We start from the raw sequence: 27769 nt of genomic DNA, 5'->3' as shown, positions 1-27769 counted from the left end.
AACACACAAAACGAAGCAAAGATTCTCCCCACAAAATGTACCCTTAAGTAACGTGGGAAAAAGCATGTGTCGTCGTTTAAATTAAACTCCACTGTATAGTATCAACACATGGCTTTACTGTTGTTTGGGGTTCTTTTTCTGGCATGAAGGATAAAGGTGAAACAATAAGATGTATGAATTAAACGGAAACAAACTACTATGAATGGGAAATCTGAAGCTGTGATATATATAGTAAAAGGCAACCAGGAAACGAAAAAAGACTATTTTGAGCCCCAAGTGAAATGTAGGGAAATAATGTCTTTGTGAATTAAAAGTGGAAAAGCTGTGGGTAACCATATTACCAACGTTGATAGTATTAATGAATTAAACAAGCAGGTGGGGGACTTCCCTGGTGGCGCAGTGGTTAAGAATTCGCCTGCCAATGCAGGAGACACAGGTTCGAGCCCTGGTCCAGGAAGATGCCATGTGCTGCGGAGCAACTAAGCCCGTGCGCCACAACTACCGAGCCTGCGCTCCAGAGCCTGTGAGCCACAACTACCGAGCCTGCGCTCTAGAGCCCGTGAGCCGCAACTACTGAGCCCACGTGCCTAGAGCCCGTGCTCCGCAACAAGAGAAGCCACCGCAGTGAGAAGCCCGCGCACCGCGACAAAGAGCAACCCCCGCTCGCCGCAACTAGAGAAAGCCCTCGCAGCCACGAAGGCCGCGAAGACCCAACGCAGCCAAAAACAAAAACAAACAAAAACAACGAGCAGGTGGTACAAAACGTGTCCCTCGCCCCAACAAGTAACTAATGCCAGCACTATGGCTAGATTACAGAACAGCATTTGTATCGTGCCCAATATAATTCTCTTCTTCAACCCTTACTCTTAAAGGTATCTAAAGTTAAGGAATTTGTAGAAAAGCGTTTTTCCTGTGTACGTATGTTTTCAGAAAAATATGTACACCCCAACTGGGACCCAGAGGCCAAGGGTGGGATGGAAATGAGCTGGCCAACTCAGACCGTAGCGTACACGGCCTCCACGGAGCCGGGGCGACGCCACCTCTGGGCCCTGCGTCCCACACAAATAGGATGAGTAACTGGGGGCAGGTCCCTGACGTTTACAAAAGAGGGGAAAACAGGCCTCGGGCCTCCGGGAGCGCAAGGTCCCGCCGGTGCGCGAGCACATCTTCCCTTCAGAGGGGACCTCACTGGCCAGGCCGGGGAGAGGCACGACCTGCCTCACGAGGCCACGGAGAATGGTCCTTTGGGCATCTGGCCATGCCTGTGAACAAAGACCGGGACCCCGGCTCTGGCCCACGTGCCCCCACCTCTTCCAGCCGTCGCCGCTGCTCCTTCTGCTGCTCGATCCGCTTCTGCCTCTCCGCCAGCAGCTGCCTCTTGTATTCCTCCTGCTCCCGGAGCTGCTGCTCCTGCAGGAGCTGCTGCCGCCTCAGGGCCTCGGAGCGCTCCTTGTTCTCCTGCTGCAGCCTCAGGAAGTCCCGGCGCAGCGTGGACTCGCCAGGCACGTTGACGATGGAGCTGCAGGAGGAAGCGGGGCTCTAAGGGGCGCGGGCCACTCCCCGCCCACGCCCCGCCTCTCCCGAGCTCCTCCCAGCCCAGGACCCAACGAACTAACAAATCCACGGGGGGAACGAGCCTTCGGCTCAGTGGCATCACCCCTTCTTTCACCTGTCTCATAAATATCTTAAAACTCTGTCCTGGACGTTTGACGGGACATCTCCACATGGGACTCTCGCATCAACTCAAACCGCGATGAAGAGCTGAAACCACCTCCCGCCACACGTCATTAGACCCTCCGTGACCGCCCTGCTTCCCACCAGAAACAGCAGCATCACGTTCCGGGATTGCCCGGGCGGTAACACCAGAACAAGCTCCAGCACTGGCCGTCCCCTCGCCTTCTCCACGCGGTCCAGCATGCCTTGTCAGCTCTCCCCTCCCACCCTCTCTACTTGCAAGGCCGGTGGCTGAGCCCAGGCGGGTCCCGAGGATGAGCCATCACACAGGAAAATTAGCATCACTCCTAGGTGGTCTCCCGGCTGAGAGTCACTTCTCCGCTTTCAAAACTCCCAGAACAAAGGGCAAATCAATCTTCCTAAACTGCTTCTTTCGTTGTATCGCGTCCCTAACCCAAAACTATTATATTGCTCCAGCAATCAGCTCAAATTACTCTAGAAATTTTAGCCTCTGATGGATTCAAATCTTTTATGTAACTATGGAGTTGTTTTCAATAAATTCTCTTCTCTCTTGATATGCTCTCTTCAAACTCCCATTCTCTGCACACAGGTCCCCACAGGTCTCTCGAACCACCGTCCCTACCCTCCTTTTGTCTAGCTCGTCAGCTACGTGTAGCTGCAGCTTGAACACCAGGCAGGCAAGACCATTATCGAAGACTTTAAATCCTCTCTTCCCTGATTAATGAGTCGCTGTGAGGTTCATGCGACCACATCTTCAAGCTTCTGCTTCACTGTACCTCGGGGAGCCAGAGATGACCGAAACGACCACAAAATGGATCAGGACAGAATGCACGCCCAATAGAGGCAATGAAATGCCGACGACCACACCGGTGGGAAGAACAAAACCAACCAACCAACCAACAAGTCTTGGGAAAGACTCCAGTGTTTTCAAAGGGGGCCCTGCTAGCCCATGAGCAGGAAACTGTGTGTGTGCAGGCCTGCTTCATATGCTACAAGATGTCTTCCATCCACACCTGCTGGAGCAAGAAACGCCAGTGGCGAGCTCCCCTTCCCCAGGACCAGACACAACCTGCATGTTTCCAATTGACCGGGGGAAGAGGAAGCAATGCAGTCTCGGTAAAGAACCACGGGGTCAGGGCTCCAGAGGCCGAGAATGTTTATAGGAGTCTTTGAAAGAACAGAAGAATGCAAGATACTAAGGCACTTTCCGAGTAACTGCCGACTCCTTCCCGCTGCCCGGGCATCTCCTGCAGCCCCGGCACCCCCGAGGAGCAGGGTCGCGAGCGCCCCACCTCTACCTGGGCTCCCCCTCCTGCTCTGGCACCTCCTCTTCCTCCTCCTCACTCCCGCTGTACTCGTACTCGGTTTCATCTGTAAAGAAAAGGACAAGATAAACGAGTCAGTTCACGAAGCGTGACACCGTGTGTACAGGTGAGCGTCTCCGAGGGCATCGCCGCCCAATGAAAACCGTATATTCTTTGAGAAAATAGTAAAGTGTGTGGAGAACGTGGGGGTAGTAGGGGCATGACACCAATTCCCACCGTGAACGGTGCTCGTGCCCTGGGCCGGCCGTACTTCCCACAGAAGAGCAGATTCTCTTGTATTCCAGACAGTCCCCTGTGGGATGCACAGCTATGCGGGGGCAGGGCTGTGAGAGGGGCCCCAGAGCCCTTGACACATAAGAAAAGTGGTCCTGGAGCATCAGCAAATTCACAAAGTCCACTCTGATGCCAAGACTCGAAAGAAAGAGATGAACTGCCCAAACCAAGACAATAAGGCATGTGTCTGGTTACTTTCAGCACTGGGGGATTGCCCTGGACTTGCTCTTTGTTAGTTTCTTATTTGGCCTTGAACTTGGAGTGTCAAAAAAAAAAAATTCAGCAACGGGTTGCCTGTTATCCAGCGTCGTTCTCTAAAGTTCCTGTTAAGAATTCACAGAACAGGAAGGTCAATGGGAGCCAGAGGCCCCAGAGAAGAAGGTTTAGAGAAGACGGTGGTGAAGCCTGGCCTGCGCGTTGCTGGGCAGGAGGCACCGCTGAATCCAGGCAGGTGGACACAGAACACGTCAGGATAGGAAACCCAGGCACTGGGGACCAAATGGAACCTTACGTAATCAGCAAAGCAAATGTTCATGTTGAGCAGTGAAGACAGAAAAGCAGTCAGGCCGACGGGGCCCAGGCCTCACCACACCACCCCCACGAAGTGCAGGAAACCCTGGGGCTCCTGAGCAGGAGAGGAACGGGACAGCACATGGACGGTGATGTTCCCAGCTGACGCTCGGAGCCCCGCCTGACGCAGACAGAACACAAGGTCCACGATGAAGTTAAAACGCACAGCCACAAAGGTGTGCCCCCGAGGAGCAGGACGGCATCGAGCGCTGACTGGCCACAGTGCCCACTACCCAGTGTCAGCCTGGCAATGCACTGCACAGCGCCGGTCCCCTGTGCTGGAGCCAAGCTGCCCCCTCGGCCCATCCCTGGGCGCAGAGCAGAGACAGACCACTCAAGCCCCGGCCAGGTGGGCACAAACGCGGGTGGGAAAGGAATAATAACCTATTCTGGTTGGCAAACACCTAAACAACTGTTTCTTAAGATGAAAATAAAAACAGGTTTAATACCTTTCTCTCCTCTCTTCTTCCTGGTCCGGTCTATATGGTCCTTAAGCTGGATTCTAACCTGCCTTTCATTCGGCTGGTCCCTGATAAAAGGATGCTTCAGAAGCTGCTCTGTGGAGGGCCGCTGCATGTAATTCTTCACCAGGCACCCTTCTATAAAACTAAAAAATTTCTTTGACCTAGAAGAGGAAGTAAAAAAGATCATCAAATTTCTACCACAAAGGGCAAAGCTCCAAACTACCAGTAAACTTACAAGCTTGCAGACAGAGTAGGGCTCCAGAACTCACTGTGAACAACGCTGCAAAGGCACAGGGATAAAACAAGGAACAAAGCAGGGACCACGGGGCCCGGAGCGTCACTTAAACACGGTTTAGGAGTCGCACCACACACGGGGGGCCTCGGAGGCAGCTGGAGTTACTGCTGCTTTCTGACCGTGTCGTCATGGGGTAGAGGAGGCCAGGGAGTAAAGGGAGGTCTTTGCTAACGTAAAGATGGCAGAGGAGAGACGGCGGGATTCTCTAAGACAAGGACAGACACAGAGTAAGAAAGGGAGCCGAGTAAGTGACTCGGGGCTTGATCCTGTCACTGCGACGTTGCCATCAGTTTCAGGCTGGTTTACGTATCAGTTCTCTACGCTTAACGTTCAGAGGCAGAAATAATAGTGCTGAGGGGGGGAACGACCCTGCTGTTAACGTTTACCCCACCAGCCACTTTATTTCTGCCTGCTTCTCCATTTCCGGCTCACAGTGACCCCCTCCCTAGCCCCGGCTGACGCACTCTTACCCACCCTGTCCTTCGAGACTCAGCTCAGACACCCTCCCGCCGGTAAGCCTTTCCCGGCAACACTGCACCCCGCCCTCCCCAGGTCAGGAGCCTTTCCTTTGGGGTTGTCTGCACGTAACATACTGCACACTTCACATTTATGTTTCTGTCTCCCCTCCTGGTTTAAAACGGTACAGGTCAGGACTGGTTCCTAACTTCTCCATTTGTCAGCAATGCCCAACTCTGAGCATGTAGACTACAATAGGTATGTAATAAATTTTTGTTGAATGAATGAGTTACTCAGTCTTTAAAAATGTGGTTGAGAAAAAATTAGTTCAGTCCTTTCCAGTTATTTCACTGCTTTTAAGAATCATTTGTATTGTCTTCTGTTTCTACTCAAACTTACTATTTTTGTTCAATTCAACAAATATTTATGTGTCAACGACATACATTTATTTATGCTAGGCTCTGTAAGAGATACACATAGGAAATAATGTATGTACACACAATAGCGGATGTATACTCAAACTGCGAGGAAGAAAGAAGAACTACTGCCGACAGTGGAGTGGGTCAGACCTCAAGAAAAAGGAGGATTTCTGACATTCCAAAGATGGGAGAGAAAAGCCACTGTTCCAGAGGGACAGAAACCACATGAACAAGGTAGCAGAGTACTACAGGGAACAGTGGATTGTCTTCTGACACTAGTATGAAAAGTGGAGAAGGGTAAAAGAGATAGGCCAGGGTCAGCTCAGAGAAGGGCCCTAAAGTTGTGACTTTATTCTATGGTTAAGGAAGAACGCAGAAGATTCGACACAGCAGTGATGGAATGCTCTTAGCACAGAGATTCCCAAACCCCACTGCCCACAAAGATCATTTTGGGAGTTTATTAAAAATACAAATGCCTGGGTCACTCCTCAAACTTAAGAAACTAGAAACTTTGAGGTTGGAGCCCTAAGTTAAAAAATTCCAAAGGGATTCTCATGTGCTGTGTACAGATTAACATCTGAGAATCGATGATCTGCAATGTATTCTTGAAAGTCGATGACCAGGTTCTGCTGAAAGAGAGCTCACTAATCATCTTTTAAAGGCCGCTTCTCCAAAAACAGTCATGGAAATTTACATGTGGTGGACAGGAAGACGGCAACCATAAAGGAATTAGGACTTCCTGTCTGTAACCCTCTCCCCCCTTAGAGAGAAGCTTAGGTAGAGGAAGTCTGGTGGGAGAGCACAGGCAGAATCTACTGTCATCTACGTCCGTCTCTTTATCTCACTGCACTATATACACACAGTGGTTAATGCAAACCTGCAAGTCACGGACAGAGTGGGGGCCGACTGACAAAACTGTGAAATACCCCGAAGGTGAAGCATCAACTCGCTTTAATAAAACCTGACAGAGAAAAAGAAAGGGGAAGGTGAGCATCGTTCAGTTCAGCAGGCGCCGGACGAAGTGGCACCCAGCCCCGCAGCTTACTCCCTGGTGACATCTACTGGCCACCCACGGACGCCCCCGGTTATCATGTTTTAACACAGGAGACCAACCGGGGCTAAATCTTTGCACCCGTCCCGCCTTAAAGAACCTCGCCAAGAACTGGTTAAGTGGAACAAGATGGCCTCAGTTCCCCAGAGCTGAATGTGGTGAAAGACGGGATAAAGGAGGAAACCCCGCCAGCAAACAAAGGTGGGGAAAGCATGGGGAGGGCAGGGAGAAGCAGGAAAGAAACGAGTGGCGGTACAAGTGCGTGTCCACACCCGCGATGGGAGAGAGGCTCCACGACGCCCTGACAGCCGGAAGACCGAGGCCAGGAGAGAAGGAGGCTGAAATGGAGATCTCTGGCCTATTTCAGAATCAGAATCAAGAACCTAAGAGGAGACAACACCACCTGGAAAACTCATGAGAACAGTTTCAGAAAGGAAAAAAAAAAAAACCCACAGTAGGTAAGACCAACAGCAGAGCCCAGGAAACAGGACCGGCAAAGGAGGGAGGGAGGGAGGGAGGGCCCGAGTGCATGAGAGCCTGAGTGCAGATGGGAATCGACAGGAAAGGACTCAGAGGAACCCTTGGGAGGAAACAAGTGGGCAGAATGCTCAAGTGAGAAAACAAAGCACTGCCCTTTCCCTCCGAGATTTTAAAACTACACCAAACCAGCTTCACCCCACACGGCTGCACTTAACGCTTTCCTGCACGGAGATCGTCACCGTCTCCCTCCCTGGCATCAATTCTGTGTAGCAGCCGCGCAAGCAGGGAGAAGGAAGGGGGTGGCCCAGGGAGAGGACCCCTCCTCCAACGCAGGCTGCTGGGATGACAGGGGCCCATCTGACTTCAAAGTTCTGCAGTAACTACAGTAAACCCTTCCATAAATTTTAAGATATTACTTCAACTGAGGAACTACAAGTCAACACAGCTTTGCTTCTTAATGAAAAGACGGTTAGAAATATATTAAACTGAGAGGTATGTTTAAGTATTAAAATGGAACCTTTTTCTTTAGCGTGTTGGTGTTTCATAGGGTGGCTTGTCACCATTGTATCATTCAAGGACAACTGATCAAGAAAAAGAAACATTAAAAAATAAGGCGATACAACACTTTTTAACTGGTGTTCTGGGGGCACTGGCTCTTGTGTTCTTTTGGACTCAGAATGGCCAGAGTTTTGCCTTGAAGTCAAACTAGAAAAAGGAACGATTTTTTTTTAAAAAAAAAAAGGAAAAGAACAGCAACAACAAAGCACACACAGCTTACCATTTTTTGGACTTCAGCCGGGGAGGAGGGTTTCTGGGGATGAGAAACAGTGCTCTCATGGGATGCATGTCACAGAGAGCTGGGGAGAGGAGAGGGCGTGTCAGTACGTACTCAGGTTACTCATTCTTGATCTCTAGGGGCACGCGCTCTGCCCACGTCTGATCTGCCCATCGTCTGATCGGCATGCTTTACGTCAGGCAGTCTGCACATCTAGTTATACAGCTGAGGGCGTACCCTGAATACCCCACTTAAACACAACAAAATACGAGGAGGGAAAGCGCAACGAGAAGAACATACAATTTCAAACAGACATTGGAAAGTTTTCATAAATCAAAGATAAATATTGATTCAACGTCCTAAAGGAGTTAACAGCTTAAGTTTCTACACCATCTATCAGATGACAATGAGATAACTTTATTTTCCTAGGGTTGTTGTGAGGATTAAATTAGACTCGGTCGTAAAGGCCTTCACACAACACCTGGAACACAGATGCGTTAAGCCCTCCAGGAACGCTCGCTGCCGACTGTTAGAGCGAGTGTGCCTATGGAAGAGCAAAAACGGGGGCCAGACGGGACTGTTTAATTCTGTGCAATGACTGCCTGTTCTCCGATCACTTGCCCAACGAAGGCGTGTTAGGTGCACGTGTACACACGAGTATGTCACATCAGGTATTTCCGAGTGTTTATTCACCTTCACGAGACTCTTACAAGGCAGCTGGGAAATGGGGGCCAAAGAAAAGGAGGGTACTACTGTTCCTGCCGTGAAAGAGAACCGAGACAAAGGGCCAGGCAGTCCTTCCCCGTCTCGGTTAAGGGAGCACATGGTGATCAAGACGGACGGCCGCTTCTGCAGTGCAAACTAATCCTTAGCTGTGGGCAGTCTTTTATCATTCATTCAACAAACATTTATTCAGCAGCGACTATGTATCAGGAAGTTATACATTCTTTGTATACACTTTTTTTTAAAGGGGGACTGGCAGAAAATGCTGTTTTTCCCTTTGCTCTCTGAAACTCTACCCTGTTCCTGATTAAAAGTCAATTTCATGACGTTGTCATTGATTTAATCCAAAGCAGAAGCAAAACTTCACACATAATACTGAAAAAAGTTATTCCACAGATAAAAGGCTGTGCCTCTATTTGTAAAGTTAAAATGTAAGAAATACTGAAATTTCCTGTGGTAGGACCAGTTTCACGGAATATTAAGTTCAAACTGTAAAAAGAAAAATTACTGTGTATTATCTGACATCAGAATAATTTCAGGTCACACACGTCTGATTACAACTTAAATAAAAGATAACATAGCCCACGGACCTCAGGGAGATCTTCAAAAGGACTAATGCATGCCAAGAATTCCTTTCACATCGAAAACTCCACTGTATTTATGATTCCTTCGTCTGAACGCCCCATCAGGAACAGTTTCATCCATGCAGCCACTCTCTTTGAAGCCTTGAGACTAGGTTTAAGTTACACAGAACTGGGCTGAAAAGGAACGCAAGCTACTTACGGGGAGCGCCTTCTGCCATCTCAATGGCCGTGATGCCGCAGGACCACAGGTCACTCTGCAAACAAAGCGGGAAGTTAGGACACCGTCCTTGCTGTGAGGCCACCAACTCACCACTGCTGATCATTCACACAAATGACGCACTTGCATTCTTTGGGGTACGAACCAAAAGGAAGTTCGCCAGGAAATTAAAAGCACAAACACATCTGGAAGAACACCTTCCAAAAGAATGAATGAAAGATGCAATAAAGGTAACACTGATTGTTAATTAGAACCGCTCGTATCTATGACTGAACAAAGTTGGTTCCCCATTACATCTTCTCCCTACCCGCCCACTGCGGGCTCTGCAGTTCTTCATTTCTTTCCAAGCATTTGCTGATTTAGACTCCCAGCCTAGACAGATGTTTACTCTTATGTTTTATGACAATATCTCAAAATTAACTACGATGTTAAACGTTTAAAGGCTAGAAAGTACTGTTTATGAAAGGTCCTCAGAAGAATTAATAAAATCCACCCTCGCTCACTAAACGGAATGATGCTGCCATGTCTCTCTACTCTTCCTTCAAACTTAGGGGTGTGAGATAAGTGCATGCAGTCTTTCCCTTCCGATTCCCCAAAATATTAACTTTAAAATTTGAATTATACTCCTTTTTTTTAGGCTACGCCATGCGGCTTGAAGGATCTTAGTTCCCCCACCAGGGATCAAACCCGTACCCCCTGCAGTGGAAGCGTGGCGTCCTAACCACTGGACCACCAGGGAATTCCCTAAAACTTGAATTTTAGCTTTCTCCCCTACTCAAATACAAGTTCCATGGGGACAGGTATTTTTGTCTGTTATTCACCTTTGTATCCCCAGAGTTGTGACTACCACGTGGTAGGCATTCAATATACACTGGATGACAGATGAGGTTTTATCAGCTAATTTCTTAAAATCCAAACAAGATGTTCTAAAAGCAGATAACAGATGTTTTTTCGTCATTAGCCTTCTTTTGTTTAGACACTATCCTAATAAAGAAATTTACTTAAAGTTGCTCCGCTGAAGGGTTTTCCTCAATAACCTATAAGTATGCTATGGAGGCTCAAGCACACATGTTTTATTACAAGAATAAAGAGGCCCATGAACTGCTCCCTTGTTTTTACGGAGTTTTCTACACCCTCAGGTACAAAGAGCAATTCACCACCTTAACCAGAAACTAATATGGGCGGCATCAGTGGTGGGACCACCAGGTGGTCCCTAGGGTGATGCAGACAAACGACATCCATCTCCTCTCAGGGGATCCCGGAAGGCTTTTCTCGATACTAATGGAGCCTCTCCAGTTCACAGAAAACAAGGTAAATGGCATTACAAAGACTGGCAAGTTACAATTCAGAAATGCTAAGATACATCTAAAGGGTGGAACACTGCCTCTTCAGCAGGCTGGTGTCATGCAGAAAGCGGGAGCTGGGGGAGAGGGTGTGACAGTCTTCATTGAAAGATACTCAACCACCAACCAACCAATACAACGTCTTGTCCTATACTGAATACTGGTTTGGACAAACCAGGTGTAGACGAGCTGGGTCTAATTATGGACTCTGCATTAAGGAATCATTTTTAATTTACTTAGGTATGATAATATTTTGGATGCGTTAGAAATGTTTTCAAATGTTAGAGATACATGATGACATAACAAAGAGTGAAAACTTCTAAAGTCTATAATCTATTTGAAAATATTTCAGCACATAAGAACATAAAATAAATATTCCTCTCCACCACAGGCTCACATTGAGTTCCAGTAGTTGGGTATTTGTAATAAATACTAAATACACCGGCGCGCCGTGAGATAGGAACTCACATAACACGTACGTCAACCGCTCTGACTCATTTACTTAAGGCAACAGAATTTTTACGTAGTTTTTACAAACATATTCAACCCGAGTCTGATGATCAAATATGGGTTTTACGTCAGGATCAAGAAGTGCATTATTGATACAAGTCCCTAGAGGTCACTCTAATAGTTTACATAGATTTGTGACCAAAGCAAAGCTGCAAAGCTCTTTAACAACGCTCTAAAATTTCACACAGACGAAGCTATTGCTATATATTGCCAGTATTTTTAAAATAATAAATATCTGATTATAATATATTCTTCAAGTTAAAAAGAACGGCAAACAGGGCAGAAGCACTGAATTTACTCAGGACAAAAAAAGTTTCTACCGACAACAGAGTGACACACAGCCCCACCCCACCTTGAAAGCAGCACCGTACTTAGTAACAGAACAGGGGTGATGCAGAATGGACTAAAAAAAAACAGCCTCAAAATACTGTCCCAGCAGATGTGCCCCTGCAGCAGGGGTCCATGTGGTCCTCAGTGAAGCAGCAGGAAGGGGGACTGGAGGCGGAGCCCCACCCGCAGGAAGGCAGGGCCGGCGCCTCACCCTGTAATCATAGGTGGCGTCGGGGTTCTCGTCACAGGCGATGACCTCGGGAGCCATCCAGTACGGGGTGCCTATGAAGGTGTTTCTCCTCCCCACGGTCCTGTCCAGCTGAGCACTCACACCGAAATCCACTGTGGCAGGAAGAGGAAGGAGGGGGAGGAGAACACAATTAACAAACCAGTCGACGGCACGGTGAAGAATGGGAGGACCAGAGGCCTTCAGAGTAAACCACACAGAAACACTGCACAGACTGCAACTTCCCACCAACAGGGATAAGGGGCACCCTCTCCGGGGCCAAGCCACCAAGACGGCAAGACGCTCGACCAGCCTGGGAGCTTCCTGGGACGCTGGACCCGCCACCTCCCTGAGCATCCCAACAGCGACCGCCAGAGGGACTTCCGGATGAGCCAGGAGCACGGGGGAAGGGAGTCAGGAGCCAGGCTAGGCAGTAAGCCCAGCTCCCAAGCCTTAAATAAGACAGAAGGAGAAACGGGGTAACGCTTTCAGCTAACTGCGCTGGGGCAGGGTATCAGATCACGTGACACGCCCATCACATACCAAGCTTCACCTCTGCGTTCTCGGTCAGCAATACATTCTGGCCCTTGATGTCCCGGTGAATCACGTGATGGATGTGGAGATGCGCCAGTCCCTAAGCAGGAAAGTCAGGTCTGGATTTAGTTCTCTGCCGCCATAAGTGACTAGCCCAGAATATACCCTTTGTAATAAAGTGTGCACTCAGGCCAGAATTTTCTGGGAACATAAGATTCAACCTCAGTGCATTTCCAGCAAGACATCACCAATGACACCACACAGAGAGAGGTCAGGGTCACCACCTTCCGGCTGCTCCCCAGCGGCACGCTTTCGAGGACCATCCGCAGTGTCTCTGCTGTCATTTGTGCTATTTGTGTGCAGGGTGGTTCCTTTCCCACGCTGCACGCCTATCTTACAATGGCCGACCCTGGGGGCAGATCTGAACTACACGCATCCCAGGGGAAAAGCAAAGGGCGAGAGTGGGCTTTAAGGTCTGGCCCTTGAATCCAGCCTGGTTTTCCCACCAAAGAGCGACAAACTGCTAACTACTGATCGACCCGACCTCCACCCCACATGCAAAACAACTCTGCCATCAAAAGAGCTTTACGTTCAAGTATCTTTCTTTCCCAAGGAAATAAATCCTACTGGGCACACAGCACTTTTTGATGACCTCGCATCTGGAACGAAGCCCAGAGAATGCCTCTGATGAGAGGTGGTGGGAGAACAAAAATACAGTTTTCATCCAAATATGGTCAGAAAGACCAAAAGGCATCATTCTCACAACTCATTTACTTGTCCTGACTTTAGCTAGAGAAGCCAAATCTACAGCCTGCCTCCGTAAGCTACAAGCAACCGATTAACTCCCAAACGTCTCAATTCAAAAAGGGCAGATGAGAAGTAACGACTCATTCGATTTGTCCTGTTTAACTTCTTTGTGGGGTTTTATTGTCACCATTACCTTGTAGGTTATGAATTAAATGTAACAGCTGCCCTAGAACACTAATTTTTCTAACATGCGGGTTTCTAAAATCATTTACCAGTCTGCCTGTGAAACAGAAGAGAGCTTATGTCATGGCTCTGTGTGTTTTTCCAGCACTCAGGATGTGCGGTGTTACACCACAAAGCACCAAGTAGGGGGGAAAGCACTAAAGCATACGGCATCTTCATGGTATCGTTAGGAAGAAACTCCCTCCTTTCCACCCAGTTCAAAGGTGTACCTTTGAACAGTGGAAGAACAGATGAAAAACTGCAGCTTCCCTCTTTCATAATTCCTACTTTTATTACTTCAGTTCATTTTTTATTCTCTTAATATTCACAAACCCCCCTCCTCACACTTCTCCAGAACTATCTTAGCAGCAGACGTTAAGCAGCCACATCTTCTCAGACGAACGTGGCCTGCCTGCACTCTGAGTCCTGTCGAGCAATCCCCCTGTCCTAGGGCTGCGGTTACTGCCTCTGGGAGGGCCCGCTGCTGGTGTGTCTGCCAGCTCGTACGGCGCATGAGCCCGAGCCAATCTGCGCAGCGGACACAGTCTTCCTGAATGAAGGGCCTGGGAGGGAGGGCGTGTTCCACCGCCCCCGCCATGGTGAGTTACAGTCCTTCCTCTTCAGCAGAGATGGCAAGTCCAGTACACAGTCAGCGTCTGTCCAAGAGCAAATGAATCAAGGTCCACAACTCGGAAACACGGTCCTGTAAGTCCTTCACATTCATAGAACGAAGCAGCAGCCAAAGGACGCCTTCGGTGCTGGTTGGGAGGAGCTGTAACTGCCCACACTCAGGATGATCTATGCTGGTTTCTATGAAAACGCGAGGCTGCCGTGTGGATGGTGACCATGGAAACGGGCCGGAAGGAACACGCAGCTTCATGGCTCGAGGCTCTCGGTGGGCCCAGGAGAGCTTTTCTACTGCCGTCTGAGGCCCACGTGCCCACAACTCTCAACCTGCTGAGATCTTCACTCCACAGCAACTGACTCTACCGTCCACCAAGGAATGAGGACGTCTGTCACCACAGAAATCAGCCTCCGGCACGCCTCTGGGATGCCCTGCTTTCCTTCCCCATGAGCAGCCTTCTCACCACTCTGCTCTCTCTTTCCCAACACTGACTCCCGTGACCCGTGACGAACACACATGAGTACATGACACTGACTCTTCCAGAAGCTTCTGTTTGAGGTTAGTCCATTTAGACGTTCGTCGTAGGAAATATTGCCATCCTAGATGAAGTGACGTGAAGGAAACTCTCGTTTCAGGTGCCCACGGGGGCGGAAAACATCTGCTGCATCTTGAAAAGATGTTCATTGAGCTACTATGTTCAGGTTGATCTGGGGCCTCAAGCAACCTGGGCTTCTTTCAAAAAATGCTGTCTTGAGTTCAATGGTGGAAAAACGGTTGCATACACTTAGTTACCTACCCACATGTTATATTAACTGATTCCTGACACTAAAACTCATTTACTTCTCATAATAATGGTACTTCCTTCATAGGACTGGGACCTAGATTTTACATATGAAGAAAGTAAGTCTGGAAAGTTGAGTAACTTGGCAGGGGATGTGCAAAAGGTAAGCAACAGAGGCAGGACTCGGGCTTCCCTAGTGGCGCAGTGGTTGAGAGTCCGCCTGCTGATGCAGGGGACACGGGTTCGTGCCCCGGTCCGGGAAGATCCCACATGCCGCGGAGCGGCTGGGCCCGTGAGCCATGGCCGCTGAGCCTGTGCGTCCAGAGCCTGTGCTCCGCAACGGGAGGGGCCAAAACAGTGAGAGGCCCCCTGACCAAAAAAAAAAAAAAAAAAAAGAAACAGAGGCAGGACTCGAACCCAAGTCTACCTCACTTGAGGCCCATGCTCTTAGCCACTGCTCTCTCCTGCCCACCCTGAGTTTTCGTTATCAAGATAATAAATACACCTGCCCACTCACTGAACTCCCTCACAGCAGTATAGGGCAGGAGGCTTAGTTTCCCATGTTAAGGCTCCTGTAATAACCATAAAAGAATCTTGGTATTTTTATAATGAAACTTGTATGTGATGATAAGAAGACGGGGTCTCCCATCTCACCCTCTACAACTGGTTTTCCTAGGGGAATTGTCTATTGTCAAGGGCTCTGTAAACTTTCTAAATAAAAAGAAATTCAGACTATCTCTGAATTCTAGATGGCATTTTTGTTTGTTTGTTTGCGGTATGCGGGCCTCTCACTGTTGGGGCCTCTCCCTTTGCGGAGCACAGGCTCCGGACACGCAGGCTCCGTGGCCATGGCTCACGGGCCCAGCCGCTCCGCGGCATGTGGGATCTTCCCGAACCGGGGCACGAACCCGCGTCCCCTGCATCAGCAGGCGGACTCTCAACCACTGCGCCACCAGGGAAGCCCCTAGATGGCATTTTTGAAAACCTGCAGTCCTCTGTGAAACTTAAACGTAAAAAGTGGAGTAAATTTATCTATAAATAAAAAATAAAGTACCATTTTTTTTATTAGTGACAGAAACGTAAGAATTAGATTCCAGTTCAACTCCATAGTCTTTATTTTTAAAATGTGGTCGGTAAATGAAATCCAACCAAGTAACTTAAGTGTGTAATTGAGGGGTAAAGTAGAGAGAAAAACTGCACCAGCTGACCAGAGGAAAGAGGCCCACTGGCAACTCACATGCAGTTTTCCAATACGAAATTTTCGCACACTCTGCCTGTGCTGTCAGGACAGCTCTACTACTGAAAGGGATCGTCTAGAAGCCGCTAAAACGGTAGCCAAGAACTTGCTCTGACATAAACCAGCTTTCCAGTTGGCTGTAAATAACATTAAACATTAGAACTTCTCCTCATAAACACTGTCACAGATTCTAACAGTTAATGCCGAAGTCCACAAGATGATTTTGAAAGCCAGCATTTAGGACCATTAATATTGCTTTATAAGCTTAGACACACGATTCCCATAAACACAAGAGTTAGGGATTATTTCTCCTCCTCTCCACTCTGATTTTCTTCTTCATAACTGCAGGATGAATTCAGGGAAATACCAAAAAAAAAAAAAAAAAAAAAAAAAAATTATTGTTAATGAAAGAAAACCAGATATTTTTTTAAAAACTGAAGGAAAATATCAGGGAAAAAAAAAAAAAAAAAAAAAAAAAAAAAAAAGCTATTGTAAGTCTAGTTTCTTTGGATACTTGCCAGGCTCAAAACCATGATGTGGCTTAAACTATCAAAGCCAGCTGGTGATACAGAACCCTTGGCTATCACGAAAAGAATAACCTGTTCAGGTCGCAGCTAATGCACAGAAACCCTCGGGGCCGGGCAAGTGGAAATGGAAACACGAGCCCACGCCTGGCTGCCTCAGCTGTGCCCCACTTACCCTCAGGATCTCCCTGGAGATGTAGGCTATCCAGTCTTCCTTGAGCGTGTTGCCCTTGGTGTTCTTCACGAGGTCTGTGATGGACCCGGCCCCGCAGAACTCCATAACAAGCTGGAGAGAGACAAGACGCGCTGTGGCCAACACGTCCCCCCAGTGGCCAGAGCATCACAGATGTCAGCACACACCCGGGTAGGCCGGGGGGCAGTCTAACCACCCCCCTCCTTTCCTAAAGGTCTGGGCGCACGACCACTGTGGAGGCACCGAACTCCTGAGAGCATATCTCATCACACCCCATCTATTCGGCACAGACGTCCGGTCCAGGAGACCGGCGTCTGCATGTCCCACGGCGCAGCCCGTGCAGAGGCCCTGAAGCCCCCCTCCTCTCCTGAGCACAGATGCAAGTGGACCGCTTGCTCCTAATCAACGCCCACTCATCAGAAATCTGACCTAAATACCCCTTAACAGGCTTCCCAACTTGCCAGTGTCTAAACTGTTCTATTTTCCACACATCGTGATTCTCCAACTATTTTATATTAACTGCGTTTAGTACGGTTTAAAAATTTCTCTTTAAAAAGAGAAATACTATTTTTAAGCAGCACATCATTTTTTAAAAGACACCATTTACAATACCTAAATGTTTCCACAATACGAACACAAGTGTATTTCCAAAGTACTTAGAAAATAAACTGAGTTGAACTATTCTAAAAATTTAACTGTGTTTGGATACGGGCAATGGAAATAAAGGTAACTGTTTCCCTTTTACTATCCTAACTTTGCAAACCGTCTCTAATGGCTTTTTGAAAAATCAGAAGAGCATTCATCTATCTTCCTGCCCTATAAGCCCAGTACCTCTGACATAACGTGATAACCACAGATCTGACACTATCTCGGTGTCATCACCTTGAATAGAAATGTATTCAATAAGAGATACGGTTGAATATGTATAAATTCTAGAAATTTCCCTGGAGTCCACTGTTCTTAATAAATTACTGAACTAAGTTTGTTTTCTTGCAATCTGTCTCTCATTCCAACATAGTAAAGAAAGATGCATTTAGTTGAGATTCCACATTACTTAATTTACATAAAGTTTTTATCACATTGCTTTCATTTTCAAGCTAATTTCCTTGCTATTTTGTTGCTTGTTTTTTTTAATGTGCCATTTTATTCCCAAAACATAAGTTAACTCTTTTTCCTGCAATGTGAAATCAACACCAAAATAAACATTCAGGACACCTTCCATTGAGAAGGCCAGGGAAGATACCAGATGTTACCCCTTTTTCTTTGCTTTTCTCTCCCCTCCCCCCTCTGGAAGGTTCTTAATGCCCTTTTAAATACAATCAAAGAGGAAACCCCACAGAATGCTCAGGAAACGTCTGCCTACCCAGAGTTGGTCATCGTGTCCTGGGGGGCTCTTTTTAATGAAAGCACCGTAATACGTTGCAATATTTCTATGATGAGAATATTTCTTCAGCATATTTATCTCCAGCTTGATTTCCTCCTCTTCATCCTTAAGAAAAAATAAAAATAAAATCTGCGGCTTTTGAATGACATGCAGGATTTTACTTTCTCCACTCGCAGGCAGTCAGACGTTCCCAGCCCCTCCAGCAAGGGAGAGACACTTTACTCTTGTGCCAGTAATCGGGGACTTTCGGCGACGCATCCTTTGAAATGTGATTACAAGCTCTGCAAGAAGAAGTACAAGCACAAAAGGTAAAGATGAAACAGGAAGCAGCAGGGGCAGAGGGCACGCGTGGCCTGGCTCTTCCACGGGCCACGTGACCCCAGGCCCAGGCAATTCTCTCCACTGCTCTGGGCCTCAACTGGCTTATCTGTAAAAATGGGAGGAAAAAGGAAACTGGCTGATACTACTTCAAATGACTAGGAAGGGCTGCTTCTTTTCTAGAGAACATTTGTGAGTATAAATCGTCCGACGCACTTAAGGTTCACCTCTGAGAGCATCACACGGCACCATCACCCTGGGTCGGGGGCAGGGGCCAAGCTCAGGGGCCCTGTGGTCCTGGACGGACAGCGCCCCCAAGACACTCGGGCCAGTCCAGGAGCCCAGAAACATAAACACCACTCAGTGGCGGCAGGTTGTCCCTAGATTGTCCCCCATCCTAGACTGGGGGGCTCATCCCCCCGCCTCTTGCTTTACTAAAATAAGACGAGCAGAGGAAGAAATGAAGAGTCTGTATGAGAAGATTAGAGGGAGAATGAAGGGGACAGATGGTGACAAAGGTCCAGAAAATAAAAATAAGCTGCTCTTGTGAATGTTGAGGTCTCCGCCTTCTCCCACACCAACACCCCCCCCCCGCCCCGGGGAAAACCGCGTCATCGGGGGCGTCCTGTGCCCTGCTGCACACACGGACACGGGGAGAGGGTAACGCCAAACCATCTGCAAAGAGTCATCCGAAGAAAGGTTTACAGGTAGCACGAGAATGAGAGGAAAGCAGAATTAAAGTGAGAAAAAAGAGAGAATGTGCAGGAATAGAGAAAATCTGCCTTGGTTAGAAAAGGGGTGTTTGCGGGAAGATAAAGAAGATCTCTGAGCAAAGCCTCATAACCAGATCTCTAGAATTCCCTTTATTTCATGTATTTTCAACAGGAAATGATGACTGGTTCCCTAAAACCTCCTGACTTTTCTACACTGACACACTCCTTCCACTTTAGCTGATATCCTTCCGTCTCCAGGGAAGACTCAGGGATTCTGAGCCACATAGGTACGTGTATATGCACACGTGTGCGCGCACACACACACACGCACACAAAACCTACTGTTGCAGCCTAGCATCTCCAAGAACCTTTCATAAGGCCTCACAGACCTAAAGTAAGTTTGGTTTGCAAACACTGCTCTTAGGGCAACATCATTAATTAGATATTAACAGTGAGACCAAATGAAAAAAGAAAATGTCTTTTTAAAAACAACTTTCAGTTGGTCATTACTGCTTAATAAACCCAATACCCACGAAAACATGTAATCATCCAACACCGGTGATTCTCATGGCGGTGGCTTCCAGCTCGGTCCAGAGACGTTAAGTATGAGACTACGGCAGCGTACAGAAGACAGGCATGGTTGTCATGTGACTTTGGCAGATGACGACATAAATATGAAGCAGAGTCACATGGCTAAGCACAGTCTAGACACTAGTCTGCGTAATCATTCTCATTCAAAACCCATATATATGTAAATCACACCAAATACATATGAATTTCAATGGCCATGGTTAAAGCAGCAATGAACAGTGGGAGCTGAACAACTAGGATAATTAACTAGCTTAATTCTAAAAAAACCAGAGCTTAGCCTGGCTAGTATTACACAATCACACACCTCTATCTGGGACCTTTATAGTATAGAAACTTTATACTATAAAACATAAAGGGGCAACAGCTTTTGTTCATACTGGGCACAAGGAAGCACGCCCCAAGCAGAATTAGGAAGCCCCATCCATCCACAGCTTTATCTTACGCTCACGTTCGCGCCCATGCTGTGGAAGGACCACCACCCTGCCGGCACAGGTGCCTTGCTCTCTCTGGATCACAGCTCACGACTCGCCGCCCACAGTCTCTGGGTTCCTGGGCAGCCAGGACACCCCAACGAGGCCTGTCGAGACTGACACGTTCCTAACAAAAATGAGCGCGAGTCTGGCCATAGCCTCGCTCCTGCTGGAAAGGAGGTGGTGTTACTCCAGGATTAGAAAGTCAACTAAAGGTTTGATTTTTTTCCTCTTATCCAAAACCGGTAAACCTGTAAGGATCTGGGGTACAAAGACTAAACAAAAACAAAAGGAACAATGCTGAACTAGAATAGGGAAAAATCAACACACTACTGATTTTAATCTTCTGTGCTAAGAGCGCAGCCACTCACTTCGTGCAGTAATGTGTGCCTTCCCGGACGGAAGGCGGGACTTCACTGCTCCATCCCTAACCCTTCCTAGGGGCCTCCACCCACCCCCCACGCTGCCTAAGTCACCCCAGGGTCTTTAGTCCCTGTGATGCTCTGCCAGTAGGTTTCACTTCTGGACAGAAAGCAAACGCTACCTGCAGTTCTCCCACAAGAAGCTTCCTGAGCAATAATTAAGGGTCTTGACATACTGTGACTGGTTTTGACATATTTTTTCTTTTAGTGACAAAAACCAGTGTCTTCCAGGATCTAACTCGTTCACTGCTCTGTGTAAGAACAACCAAGACCCTCCATCGGCACCTGATGTTTTCGGAGCCCACTGAGTTAAAATCCTCACACATCTTACACGTTTAAAGATCCCCATAGGCTTAAATGCGGTACTGCTCACCGGTGTGAAAAGCACTTAATATGCACACGGGTAATACTGCTGGAGGACCATCACGGCACAACGCATCTCCCTGAACCTAAGATGCTGCTAGACAGACACCCAATCACTTTTCGTAACGAAACTACGATTCACCATCAACCGTAAGACGCAGGCTGTAACATCTTTGAAACTGGGCTGCAAGTTACAAACAAGGAAATATGACATAAGAACAGCTTAAACACAGTTTGGTAACAGCTTTTCTAATATGACTGAAACATCCAAATATTTTCCGAAAATACAGTAATCAGATCGATGTCTCTTGCCAGAATACTTCCGGGGTCTTAAGTAGTCAAATCCTGGAAGCAGATGAAACTGAACTACAAATACTGAGAGGAAAACATACTGTCCTCTCAAATCATCATTTCAGGATAAGGATTATATATACTTTGAAACATTCCTTCTCTGGCTTCTCTGATTTTCAAATAGATGGCTATTGCACAGTTTGTAAAATAAAAAGGCACTCAGCACCACTAACTGTCATTCACTGTCTAATTATGAGTGCCCACCTTGGAGGAAAAGCATCAGAAACGCAGAATCTACCAACAGTTTGGAGCCAACTGCAGCTGGAATCCTAATCACGACTAATGCTTATAATATAGTGTCTTATACGGTGTCTTTAGGGTAATAACGAACCAACTTCTGAGTTCGAATCTCCCTTCAGTCATTAGGTGAAAACAAGTTTGGTGTTCTCATTCCAGTATTTAAATGCATGCACACCACCACCAAAAACAAACACCTCATTTTGCCAGAAAAGATACAGCGGAAAACAGACTTAGAACAGACTAACTGCATTTTAAAAACGATGACAAATCCCACATTTGCAAAGAAAGTGGATGTAGCAAAGCTCCATGAGGAAGTGATATATCCAAGTATCCCGGCCGAGTCCAAACGCCTCTGCCCTTCATCCTCCCCTTTAGGAGGCCACAGTCATGTACAGATGGAAAAAAAAAGATTAAGGGTCACTTGAGAGAGGAGAGCGGACTTTTGGGGAGGAGAGCAGGCCCCCCTCTGGGTCTCCTCCAGGGATGAGGCAGCTGCCAGCCCCCTGGTGATCTAAGGCAGCTGATGCCAATTAGCATTCTGGACTCTCCCCAGTGGGAGCAAACTCCGACAGAAAAGGTCTTTGTCTCAGGCTAAGACTAGGGAGGAGTTTTCCTTTGCCTTCCTTGGCTGCTAGAGGACGGAGGGGGGGGGGGGGGAACACGGGACGGGGAGTGTACATCTGAATCGTGGTCATCTTCAAAAGCCGCTGTGGGTTTGGGAGTCATAGGAAAAGCCCTGTCCACTCCACAGTCTGAGCACAGAGCAGTGCATAGGACTAGTAGGGTTTCTTAATGACTCCTGAAAATGTTGTTTAAACTCTCTTGTTACCAAAATTCTGTCTCCTTCCACTGCCAGCAGGCAGACCTCCAATGAGCCCGATTGGGAGGACCCAGGAGGTCTGGGGGGTGCTCTCCCCAGCAGCCCCTCCTTACAGAATTAAGCCTACTCATTAAGAGCTGAACAAAAACAGGAAGGGCCATTCATTAGTCACTCTATCTTTACTAGATGGAGAGAATACTAATAAAATGAAATACACGGGTATCTCTGGCAGATTTCACCGCCAAAAGGTATATACTTAGAATGAAAATAGCCATTGACTATCCATTTTAGAAAAAAAGTTTACAAGTTTGTTTTAGTTAACGACTACCAACCCCTTCTTTACGGGACTGTGAACTGGCAGAGAAATGAGGGCAGATCACCTCACTTGGCAAACCCCAGCGACATCTGAGAGTGTATCACACCAAGCTGAATTAACCAAAATTAATTTTTATGACTCAGACATATGAAGAGTTCTGCAACTTAACTTCACTGATAATTCAACCAGACAGAGGCGAACACGACTCTGCAGGGAAGCTTCTAGAGCAAAATGAAGGTCCAGGATCTGGTCGAAGGAAGGAATGGAACGTTCTTTAAAATTAATCCGCGTCCATCTCAGAAGACCCATCAGCTCCAGAACAAAAACCCCAACAGAAAAATGACAAAATTAACATAGCTGCCCTCGTGACGTCTTACTCAACAAGGAATACTGCCTTGAACACATTTCAGACAAACAGACATGCTCCCTAGTTTTGCTACTGAGCCAACGGACTTCTGAGACCCCAAAGTCTAACCCTAACGGCCCTGAAGCGCTTAACCTGCTCTTTCTGTCGACAGACACCACCACGTAGGACTTTACTTGACTCAGCGAAGTGTTCTATGAAATCTGCTATATTTCAGCGAGGCTGTGTCACTCGACTGGGCTCTAAGAGCAGCGTGGTGAAGAAGAGAACTGCAGAGCGGCACCGTCCACCGGGAGGGGCGTGGCAGGGTGGTAACTTCAGGCTGTGACGAGACGGTGCAGGACGGCAAGTACAACCCATTTTCCTCAACGTCTCTCACTCACGAAAAACCTGGGGAGACTGGTGCTTGCAAGGAGGCCAAGACACACCTCTGGGATGACCCCTGACCAACAAGCACAGCATGACGAATGAACACGGTGAGCTAACTCAAATCACAAAGTCAGGTAAGACCCATCGCTATTTTCTCCAGGATCTAAACGAAACTATGAGAACTTTCCAAAGTGTCAAGCCCCAATTTACAGGACACAATTCCCCAGGATACAAGTTGCTTCGATAGTCTAACTTGAAATAAATCACATCAATACTTGATTTTAGAACCCATCCATTTTCCTCCTCCATTGGGGACCCTTTAGTATGGCCCCTAAAGTAAGAGCTGAAACCTAGGTCCCCACAGAGATGGAAAGCAGATCTCCTGGGTAAGGCCCAGAGTGACCAAAATCAAATCCGCCACCAAAACACTTGATTGTCACCCCAAAATATGCTCTTTGACATGGGATTATTTTAAGCTAAAGGGACTTGAAAAGCAGCAGGGACAAAAAAGGTGCTCTGACCTCCCCTTTTCTCCCTGAAAGCAAGCGATAAAACTCCCATATGAAAGGCAGCATCCTTCCTATACCAACTGGAAAAAACATTCTTATCACCAGAGCCAGGGGATTGAGGCCAAAAGAATTCTGTACAAGCAAGCCTCTTATCTTCTCTTAGCTGTCCCATATGGTTTAGTTACTGGTCCACAATGGCATCTCTCTGTTCAACCTGGTACACAGACAGAGTCTTCTTTGAGTCTTCGTTTTCCTTGTGAAGGCTCCCATGTATATACAAGATAGACAAGTTAGCAAACCTGTTCGTTTTCGTTTTGTTAATCTTTTATTACATGATCAAGAACCTAAAAGGGTAGAAGGCAAGGGTTTTTTTCCTCCCCTACATAACCAAACCTGTAATTATATTATGAGACCAGAAAGAGATCAGTAATCCAAAATGCTCAGAAGATGACAAAATAATATATTCTTAACATCAGCATTTTGCCATTGGTAACACCGGTGTACAAGTATATTTAGATAACTCCACACGTTTCAATGTGTACACAGAAAGAAAAAAGAAGAACTGTGCCCTAAGATTACCTCTGGATTACAGAGGTTTTCTTCTTTAACTTGCCCAATTTTCAACAATGCTATTTTCCTACGTGGGGGAAAGTTAAGAGTTTCGAGTAGAGGCGTTAACTCCATAAGCATCCAAATGAGTTTCCTTCTGGCCGTTCGCATGTCCAGCTCCCCCGCCCTCCCTGGACAGGGGGCCCTCACGCCCCCCTTGCTGGTCCCGAGTCACCGCCAAGCTCCCCGCTCCGGCCACTCACTCCAGCGCTCAGCTGTACGGGGAGGGCGAGGGGAGTTTGAAGAATGGGAACCTTGCTGGTTAACCTGCCTCCCGCTGGGTCAGCGACACCCAGAGCTCGGACCTCCACGGTCACATCTTCCTGTTGGTTCCAATGGTACCAATCCAGGCCCATGACTTTCTGAGATCAGAAATTTCCAAGCTCAAGTTGTTTCCGGAGCAGAGGAGAGGTACCTGGAGCCCGGGATCAACCATCGCGCCAGCTTCACCTTCCTGACCTGCCCGAGGGCCCTGGACAGAGTCTTGCCTCTGTGCCCACGCCCTTCCCTAAGCCAGGGGCGAACTCCACCAAGAGCACTGAGCACATGTTAAAACCTGAAAGCCAGGCCCTAGTAAGCGGTGGCAAGAAGGAGCACAGCTCTGGAGGAGCTATGAGTGTGGACAACATCACACGTCTGTGCGCTTCTGACTGGCCCCATCGCGCACCCACACGCACAGAGCCCCTACTTACACAACTGACACGGCAAGTCAGTCAAAGGCTGGCTCTGAAAATAGCCTGCAAGTGAAAAGGACAAAGGCCAAACTTCTGTTCCTGGCTAAGAAGGAGGGTCAAGGGCCAGATGTACTCCCACTTGAACAACTACAATAGATAAAACGAATGAACGAGTTTTAGGACCCTGCACACCAGGGATTGAAGGACAGTGAGCTCTGAGAGACGGGAACACGAGGAAAGACCTACAAATGCCGAGCTGCTGCCCCGGGAGATTCCAGGCTGCAGCAAAGCGAGAGGAAACCCCACCGAAGCCCAGAGGATGCTGAGCTGAGGACACAGAGCTGAGGGCAGCTGGAGCGTGCAGGACAGAGGTCAGGGAGGAGAGATGCAGAGACGGGGCAGGAGATCTGAGCAGAGCACCCAACACATCCTCCTGAGGTCAGGGGAGGACCCCCAGAGGATCGGGGAACAGTGCCTGCTGCCACTGTCCAGACTGGAAAATCTCCGCATTCACAGGAACTTGGGCACGGCATTCAGGAGGCTCCTGCCGCAGCAGTGCGGTAAAATTAGCTCTAGACTAAATGCTGATCTGACCCCAAGGAACGGACCTTAAAAGGCTCAGACGGATTCCAAGTAACTAACTACATCCCAGGCGAAAGCTCAAGAATATTACAAGAATATAAAACGTCCAAATACCCAATAAGGTACAAATCACATGGCTGGCATCCAATTAAAAATTATGGGGGGGGTGGAAGGGGGTCAACTGAAATGAACCCAGGTAATGGAATCAGCGGACAAAAACACCACACCACCTACAACCTACACCCTTGCAGGTAATAACCACTACGCCTTTCGGGGCATCTGCCGGTGAAGGAATCTGAGACTCAGTTTGTTTTATATGGCTCATTAAATTAGAACCCAGGGTGTTCAGAACACAACAACTTGGATTTACAGATGTTCTGATTCCTCTACCAGGGTGGAAGGCTAAAGACCCTCACCTCCCAACAACATAGAGACCATCTGGTCCCACTTTCCCACCACTAAAGGAATATCATCATAATTTTGAAAATTTTAAGTCACACATAGGAAATCAACTGAACAAAATTAATGTGCAAAATATGCTTTCGATGAGATCGTTAAAATAACTTTTGTTTGATCTCAATCACTATAAGCAAGCTATTTAGTTCATGCCTGAATCAAAAGTATAGAAATTGCCAAAATCAAGCAAGTAATAGACCATACTCTCTGCCAGGGTCGGGATGGGTAGTGACTGGTGGTGGACGGTGTCCAATGGCCAGTATTTACAAAGCTCAGTGATCTTCTAATTCTGACCTCGAGCATCACAGTGGCCAAGCAAAGATTTTGGGGCATGTTTCATGGTTTTACCTTGACCTTTCCCTCACCCTTCCTGTCTCCCTCACCTCCCACCCTCACGAGCTACCCTAATTCCTGCTTATATGATCTGTGTCATGATATACCACAGCAGGTGAGCGCAAGAGGAGAAAGAAGCAAGGACAGTCTAGAGAAAAGTAATCAGATCTTCCTTCGGTCAGCTATCTTGCAAGTGTCATGGTGTTAAGCCAAAATAGGAAGTAAGTACCTCCAACCTGGCTCCTGGCGCTTCCTGGATAACAGTAATCTGCAATCGTGTGCCAATCGTGGCAACAAGGAAATAAGCCTTAGTGTAAAGGTGTGTTTTGTTACTTTCAAATAATTCTCTTCACTGTGGGTAATCTGCGTATCTGGAAAGGGATTCCCTCTTTGCTCTGAAATGGCAGTTTCCACTCAAATACCATGAACTGGCCTGACACAACTTTACAGCCTGCAGAAGTGTCTGGGGGATCTTCATGGAAACCACGTGTGAAGAGCCGTTCCCTCAGCTCTGAGGATGCTTCCACAGAAGTGACTCAAGAAGACAAGGACCGAGTTCCACAAGTCTTTGGGGCAAAGAGAAAACAGAAACGAGATAGTCTAACTCCTGACAGACACCCCCTTTCCAAAAGCTTTTAGGCAACAAAATTCAGGTAAGTGCATCACGGGCAACATTACACGGCATCCGCGCTCATCCAGGGGGACTTGCGCGGATGTGGACCGCCCCAGTGCTTCTCAAAACTCCTTACTTGGGCCTCCTGGTGGCGCAGTGGTTAAGAATCTGCCTGCCAGTGCAGGGGACACAGGTTTGAGCCCTGGTCCGGGAAGACCTCACATGCCGCGGAGCAACTAAGCCCGTGAGCCACAACTACTGAGCCCGCGTGCCACAACTACTGAAGCCCGTGCACCTAGAGCCTGTGCTCCGCAACAAGAGAAGCCACCGCAGTGAGAAGCCCGCGCACTACAACGAAGAGTAGACCCTGGTCAACGCAACTAGAGAAAGCCCGCACGCAGCAACGAAGACCCAACGCACCCAAAAAAAACCATATATATATATATATATCTATATATAGATATATAGATATATATATATATTAAAGTTTACTTGGCTGCCCCCCACCCCTTTAAAAACAAAAACACAAAAAACCTCCTTGCTTGTGAGTGATTGGTGCCTCACGACCGCGGGCGGAGAAAAGCTACAGGATAGCCTCAGTGATTAAACCTCGTCTCCTTATTTTCCAATTCCAACTAGGAAAATAATCTAAAACGCCTCTCCCTTCTACTGT

The 27769-nt window shown here is 47.7% G+C and overlaps 1 protein-coding gene across 17 annotated transcripts in view; it reads right to left on the bottom strand.

Moving 5' to 3' along the window:
- The window catches only part of MAP4K4 (mitogen-activated protein kinase kinase kinase kinase 4), a 172066-nt gene that overhangs the window by 42087 nt on the left and 102210 nt on the right, over positions 1-27769 (bottom strand). For all 17 annotated transcript variants that reach the window (XM_024743681.1, XM_024743672.1, XM_024743670.1 and 14 more), the window contains 9 exons: positions 17963-18088; positions 16582-16692; positions 12280-12370; positions 11722-11852; positions 9310-9364; positions 7807-7885; positions 4313-4488; positions 2994-3066; positions 1309-1519 (listed from right to left, as the gene is read on the bottom strand). In XM_024743681.1, the coding sequence (XP_024599449.1) occupies positions 1309-1519; positions 2994-3066; positions 4313-4488; positions 7807-7885; positions 9310-9364; positions 11722-11852; positions 12280-12370; positions 16582-16692; positions 17963-18088 (1053 nt within the window). The remainder of the gene's footprint in view (positions 1-1308; positions 1520-2993; positions 3067-4312; positions 4489-7806; positions 7886-9309; positions 9365-11721; positions 11853-12279; positions 12371-16581; positions 16693-17962; positions 18089-27769) is intronic.

This window comes from Neophocaena asiaeorientalis, unplaced genomic scaffold, assembly GCF_003031525.2.
Source record: "Neophocaena asiaeorientalis asiaeorientalis breed wild unplaced genomic scaffold, Neophocaena_asiaeorientalis_V1.1 scaffold114, whole genome shotgun sequence".
In the NCBI taxonomy this organism is placed as follows: Eukaryota; Metazoa; Chordata; class Mammalia; order Artiodactyla; family Phocoenidae; genus Neophocaena; species Neophocaena asiaeorientalis.
The sequence above is the reverse complement of the archived record's forward strand: the minus strand, read 5'-3'. Positions and strand labels throughout refer to the sequence as shown.